The sequence below is a fragment of the Phalaenopsis equestris genome, unplaced genomic scaffold, assembly GCF_001263595.1.
Source record: "Phalaenopsis equestris unplaced genomic scaffold, ASM126359v1 Scaffold000579, whole genome shotgun sequence".
Lineage (NCBI taxonomy): Eukaryota > Viridiplantae > Streptophyta > Magnoliopsida > Asparagales > Orchidaceae > Phalaenopsis > Phalaenopsis equestris.
Window position 1 is genome coordinate 310,125 of NW_018165019.1, and position 6,955 is coordinate 317,079.

General features: G+C 37.1%; 1 protein-coding gene across 1 annotated transcript; it reads right to left on the minus strand.

The window, feature by feature from the left end:
• Positions 1-4,050: 4,050 nt before the first annotated feature.
• Positions 4,051-6,940, minus strand: LOC110029493 (WEB family protein At5g55860-like). The gene is made up of 3 exons (XM_020731802.1): positions 6,774-6,940; positions 5,509-6,042; positions 4,051-4,590 (listed from the first exon to the last, which is right to left on the minus strand). The coding sequence occupies exons 1-3, from the start codon at positions 6,933-6,935 to the stop codon at positions 4,051-4,053; spliced, it is 1,236 nt and encodes a 411-aa protein (XP_020587461.1). The 5' UTR covers positions 6,936-6,940.
• Between the last annotated feature and the right edge of the window lie 15 nt (positions 6,941-6,955).

The window sequence follows — 6,955 nt, forward strand, 5'->3', positions numbered from 1 at the left end:
CAGTAGATTATAAAACAATAGATTGTGTGTATTTGTCTTAATCATACACACAGAAAAACCATAGTTTCTGAATTTACCCTATCTAGATCTTAAACCAATTGGATTAGATTGATCTACATAGCTGACTATATTGTTTGGTTAGATAGATGCTTCATAGATGCTCACACTGATCATTAGCAATATTTAGAGTGTGATGCTATTGTAGAGAGTTTTATTTGTAAGGGGTGAGGTCTTGGAAAGTAATGAAGTAATTGTAATCGCTCTTTAAAAAGATTGAGAATGGTTTATACAAATCTAAGCACATATAGATCAAGCAAATTACAGAAGCACCATGAGAGGTTTATACAAATAATTAAAAGCTTAAAATATGGTAAATTTGAATTCTTCAAGTTGTTTAAGGGTCCGTTTGGAGCAGCTTATTTGCTGCAGTGCGTTTTGAAAATGAAGGTGTAGGCTTTTGCTTTCAGCGATGAGATACCTTATCGCGATCACAGGTTCGTCCCCTCGACCCGCATTCAGAGAATAATGTATGCGTGGCCGCCCTCATCTCGTGGCTCTTTCGACCGTTCTCACGTCTCTTCGGCCCTAGGTGCCTCTTTCGATTCCTCTCGCGGTTCTCTCCCTCTCATGTGTTTCTCTTGAGCGTTGCCTTACTCCTCCTCCTCCTCCCTAAGATCTCTGGTTGTGGTGCTATGGAAGTAATAATATTGGTGATTTTTGATGGAATGGTTTCTTTGTGTGATTTTTGGGTTTCTCATTTGGATTTTGTTGTGAGACGTTTGTGTGGTTGTGCTGAAAAATAGAGTGTGCTTGATTTGTAGACATCAATGTTTCGGTGGATGTGGTATGTGGTGTGGAGCTTTATTTTGTGTCGGCATGCGGGTTGTGGTAGTGTTGAGTGATGAGGCGTGGTTATGTTGTGGTTATCTTGGGTTGTGGTTGTGTTGTGTGTTGAGGGTGAGGTGGTTGTGGTATGTGGTGTAGTGTCTTCTCTTGTTGTGGCCTGTGGGCTGTGGTGGCCTTGGAATGTGGTTGTGTTGAATGCTGAAGGTGATGTGGTTATGACATGTAGTATGGTGCCTACTCTTGTGGTGGTTTGTGGGTTGTGGTGGCCTCGGGCTATGGTTGTATTGAGTTTTGAGTCTGTGGTTGCCTTGGGTTGTGGTTGTGTTATGTGTTGAGGGCGAGATGGTTGTGATATGTAGTGTGTTGCCTTCTCTTGTAGTGGTCAGTGGGTTGTGGTGGCCTTAGGTTGTGTTTTGTTGAGTGTTGAGGGTGTGGTTTCCTTGGGTGTGGTATGTAGTGTGGTGTCTTCTTTTGTGGTGGTCTGTGGGTTGTAGTAGCCTTGGGCTATGGTTTTGTTGTGTGCAGAGGATGAGGTGACTGTGGTATGTGATGTGGTGCCTTACATTTGTGGTGGCCTGTAGGTTGTGATAGCCTTAGGCTGTTGTTGCGTTGGGTGCTAAGGGTGTGGTTGTGTTGTGGTTGCCTTGTACTTTTGTTATGTTGTGTGCTGTGGGTGAGGTAGCTATGGTATGTGGTGTGGTGCCTTCTCTTATGGTGACTTGTGGGTGGTGGTTTCATTGGGTTGTGGTTGTGTTGGGTGTTGAGGGTGTGGTTGTGTTGTGGTTGACTTGGGCTATGGTTGTGTTGTGTGTTAAGGGTGAGGTGGTTGTAGTATGTGGTGTGGTGACTTCTCTTGTGGTGGTCCGTGGGTTCTGGTGGCCTTGAGCTATGGTTGTTTGAGAGTTGGGGGTGTGATTGTGTAGTGGTTGCCTTGGGCTGTGATTGTGTTGTGTCTGAGGGTGAGACAATTGTAGTATGTAGTGTACTATTGATATTTTAGATATGAGAAGTTTTATGCTGTTTGTAATTACTTTTTCTCATTTTTTGATTCTTTTCGTAGATTTTTTTTGGTTTATGTGGCTCATGATGAGATGTTCGACCTTGTGGGTTCTCATGGATGACATGTTAGTCATTGTTGATTGGCGTCACATGTGAAATCCTAATAAAGGCAACCAAGTTCCTCTTTTCTTTTTGATGCTGGGGTTTTTAAGGTACTTTTGGATGATCTGTTAGTTGTTGTTGGTTGGTATCACAGGTAAAATCTTGATAAAAGCAATCAAGTTCCTCTTTTCTTTTTTTGAGGTACTTCTAAATGACATTTTTCATGCATACATGACACATACGAGCTTGGTATTAAGTGAGCTAAAGAGAACTAAGAATTCTTTTTTTTTACAAGGTTTGATGTCTTCTTGTAGTGACAAATTCGTTGGTTAATATACTAAGTTCTCTGAGACCTCACACCCACAAAAAATTGTAATTAATTAGTTTTTTTAATAATTTCAACTTATGTTATGACTAATGAATTGTCTTTTGAATCATTTAGGAAAGATGAGCTCCAGGAATTCAGATACCCCCGGCGAGTGCTCTGCAATTGCGGACTACAGACTTCCTGATTGACGTCACGTCGAGCACATAAATGCGAGAGATAGTTCTACAGCTGCCCGCGGGGCATCATAAAGAAGTGTGACTTCTTTCAGTGGGCAGACAATTCAATAGATTTCACTGTCGATAGTGATCGAGATTGGATGATATCCTCGGCGAACGGTGCAACTCGTGACATACGACATCTGTAATTTAAAATTAATATTAACATATTTTTTATTATAATTTTTTATTTTTTTAGCAATATTGATACTCACTGTTAAGTAAAGTGTGTATATTATTTTTTATATTGTTATGAATTGATTTTTTGCTTCTCCAGTATCAAATATATTGCTATGACTGTTCTGTTGCAAACAACATTAATGCACAGAGGTAGAATGATCATTTATCTAGAAACAACTACAAATCAGTTGTTTTCCAACAACACAAACCAAACAACCAACTGACTTATCTAGATCAGTTTTGATTTGATCGGTCATGTTGATCGATCATATATATTAGTTTGATTACGCCGAAGGGATTGGTCAGTTGATCAAAGAAAGTCGATTCATTTTGGTGAGAGGATCATCAGTCGATTGTTTTGTCAACCAGGTTTGTTGATTGGTTGGTCGTCTATCGGTATGTAGGCATCCAGTTCTTTAGTTTGAAAGTTCGATCGCCTAGGTTTCCATTCCTAACTGCTCAATCCCTTTGAGATTTGTGTGAAATTTTTGCTATGTACAATATAAATATATATATATATATATATATATATAGTTATTTTGAGTTAAAAGAGAGAGAGAGAGAGAGAGAGAGAGAGAGAGAGATTAGAACCATATTTTTGTACTATGGTAAGTCTAAGTCCCCATAGACGAAGATGAGTGCTAGGATTTACCAAAAACCACAAGAATCTATCAAATAAGAACAATTAATTTCCTATCAACTCTGATCCGTAAGGTTTACTTGGGGTGGTAGTCAATCTTAGAATTTGTCAATTAATGAAAAAAGTCAGTCCCATATATAGGCAATCTAGTTTATAGGACTTTTAGAAAAGCTTATGCAAATTAGTTCAGTTCAAGTTGACTAAGGGCCTATTAGAAGCCCTGGGAGTGAAGAATAGAGTATGTGAGATCTATATATTAAGAATCTAAGTCTAGGACAAGGTCAATCCCAAAACAAAAGGGTAGTCAACAAGAGAAAGAAACATTGTAATTGAGTACATATAATCATTTCTGACATATAGACCCCATCTCTTTCTCCAACAATGATGTTTTCATAGCTGCTTCCTCTTGTGTGTCTCCCCAGTATACATAGTCACAAGGGTACAAGCAAGAGTTATGGGGCCCAATTATAATTACTGGAATAAAAAACTCAACAAACAATTTCTAAAATAACTTATAAAAATTTTCAAATTCAAACTTGAGTTATTTTATTCAAAACCTAAATGAAAATTTGCATTTGATCATATTGATTTTATATTGATTTTATCAGCCAAATCAATGCTTATGCTAGCAAAAAACCCAATCTTCCTCAAACACAATTATTTATGAAGAAACAAATGTTACTTTCATCTTATTTCAATAGAATATGTTCACTATAATCTCTTTGCAGCAAACCAAATGTTCATACAACTCTCTGCATCCCATGAGCTCGAACTGGTGCTTCACCTTGCTGGCTCTTCTTCTTCTTCAAAAACACCGATACGATTAAAGGCAGAAGTGGCTTCTTCTTCTTCTTCTTCTGTTTCTTTCTCATCTGTAATGTTTCCCTTCCATTCGAGAATTTTCTATCCAAAACTTGCTCCTCGGTGCTCATGACTCTTGCCAGAGATGGTGGGTTGGCGAATTTGACATACTTCTTTCTTTGAGTTCCAATATCTTCCTTGACTACTGGTCCTTCGATCTCAATTTCTGTTGTATTTTCTACAAATTTGATGTCTTCAATCTCTGGATCTATGCTTGGCTTCTCCAAATCTCTAGCTTTCAGTTGTTTGAGCTCTGTCTTTGTTTCCTCTAGCTCTTGTATCAGAGAGGTGAGGTAGTTTGCCATTTCTAATCTTTCTTCTTCTGCTTTCTCAAGGTTTTGTTTTGTTTCTTCTAGTTCTGCTGCAAGGGAGGCAAAGCGAGAGCCGCTCTGCTCATTCCTGTTTCCTGTCACCCTCATCTGATTTTACAGAAAAGCAGGAGAGAAGAAAATCTGGTGAACTATTTAAATCAATTTGATTTATTCTTTTTTTTTTGTTTTTTTTTTTACAGATTTTGTTCTCTATTTCTTGTTTGTGGCTAGCTGAACCTTATTGTGTTAGAACAATTTAAGCAAACAGGCATAGATTCTAAATTTGCTTAAAAAAAAACAGTATTTTATTGCTTCTGTTTTTGGGTTGAAACTCTGCAAGTGACAACCTTTCCCAAGCTTTATGCTTGCATGTAATTCCTACTCTTCCATAATGCTTCAGTAAACTACAATCAAGCTAACATGTACAAAAATATCCGTAGCAAAATTGGAAAAATATAGATTTATACAAAATTACTCTGAAAATTAATATTTATATAATACTATATTGATAAACATACAAAATTTATTTAATTAGGTAACTGATGAAGAAAATATTACATCCAGACGACGGATGTGTGGATGACAAAAAATTATTAGGTGCAAGGAGCGGATTTTGATGTTGTATTAGTTATATTTCAACAGCCTATACAACCCAAGTACAAGAGAATCTACATCTAGTAATCTCTACTGGATGATAGGCATATCACACCACACTGTTGAACGCACGACATGATGCAATACATGCCGGCATCAACATCTCCGGTTAACTAGACATAAGATTTTAAATTGTAATCTAAAATAACTTATAAAAATTTTCAAATTCAAACTCGAGTTATTTTATTCAAAATCTAAGTGAAAATTTGCATTTGATCAAATTGATTTTATCAGCCAAATCAATGCTTATGCTAGCAAAAAACCCAATCTTCCTCAAACACAATTATTTATGAAGAAACAAATGTTACTTTCATCTTATTTCAATAGAATATGTTCACTATAATCTCTTTGCAGCAAACCAAATGTTCATACAGCTGTCTGCATCCCATGAGCTCGAACTGGTGCTTCACCTTGCTGGCTCTTCTTCTTCTTCAAAAACACCGATACGATTAAAGGCAGAAGTGGCTTCTTCTTCTTCTTCTTCTGTTTGTTTCTCATCTGTAATGTTTCCCTTCCAATCGAGAATTTTCTATCCAAAACTTGCTCCTCGGTGCTCATGACTCTTGCCAGAGATGGTGGGTTGGCGAATTTGACATACTTCTTTCTTTGAGTTCCAATATCTTCCTTGACTACTGGTCCTTCGATCTCAATTTCTGTTGTATTTTCTACAAATTTGATGTCTTCAATCTCTGGATCTATGCTTGGCTTCTCCAAATCTCTAGCTTTCAGTTGTTTGAGCTCTGTCTTTGTTTCCTCTAGCTCTTGTATCAGAGAGGTGAGGTAGTTTGCCATTTCTAATCTTTCTTCTTCTGCTTTCTCAAGGTTTTGTTTTGTTTCTTCTAGTTCTGCTGCAAGGGAGGCAAAGCGAGAGCCGCTCTGCTCATTCCTGTTTCCTGTCACCCTCATCTGATTTTACAGAAAAGCAGGAGAGAAGAAAATCTGGTGAAATATTTAAATCAATTTGATTTATTCTTTTTTTTTTTGTTTTTTTTTTTACAGATTTTGTTCTCTATTTCTTGTTTGTGGCTAGCTGAACCTTATTGTGTTAGAACAATTTAAGCAAACAGGCATAGATTCTAAATTTGCTTAAAAAAAAACAGTATTTTATTGCTTCTGTTTTTGGGTTGAAAACTCTGCAAGTGATAACCTTTCCCAAGTTTTATGCTTGCATGTAATTCCTACTCTTCCATAATGCTTCAGTAAACTACAATCAAGCTAACATGTACAAAAATATCCGTAGCAAAATTGGAAAAATATAGATTTATACAAAATTACTCTGAAAATTAATATTTATATAATACTATATTGATAAACATACAAAATTTATTTAATTAGGTAACTGATGAAGAAAATATTACATCCAGACGACGGATGTGTGGATGACAAAAAATTATTAGGTGCAAGGAGCGGATTTTGATGTTGTATTGGTTATATTTAAACAACCAATACAACCCAAGTACAATGGAATTCACATCTAATAATTTCTACTAGATGACGGCATGAATCACACCACACTGTTGAACATGACATGATGCAATCCACGCCGGCATCAACATATCCGATTAACTAGACATAAGATTTTAAGTTGTGCTAAAAAGCTTTTGAAAATAACAGAGAAAGAAGAGTCTGGAGCCTACCTCGTTGAGCTTATTAGCAATCTCCCCAGCCAAGACCTTCTCCCCAAACAACAAAACGGCTTCCTTCACGGACCGAAAAGGAGCGCTTGTATCGATCTCGGCTCTCGCCATGAGAGCATCATCGTCGTCTTCAACCTCCCTCTCCATCTCCATTACATTCATCAATGCATGTAAATCGTTCA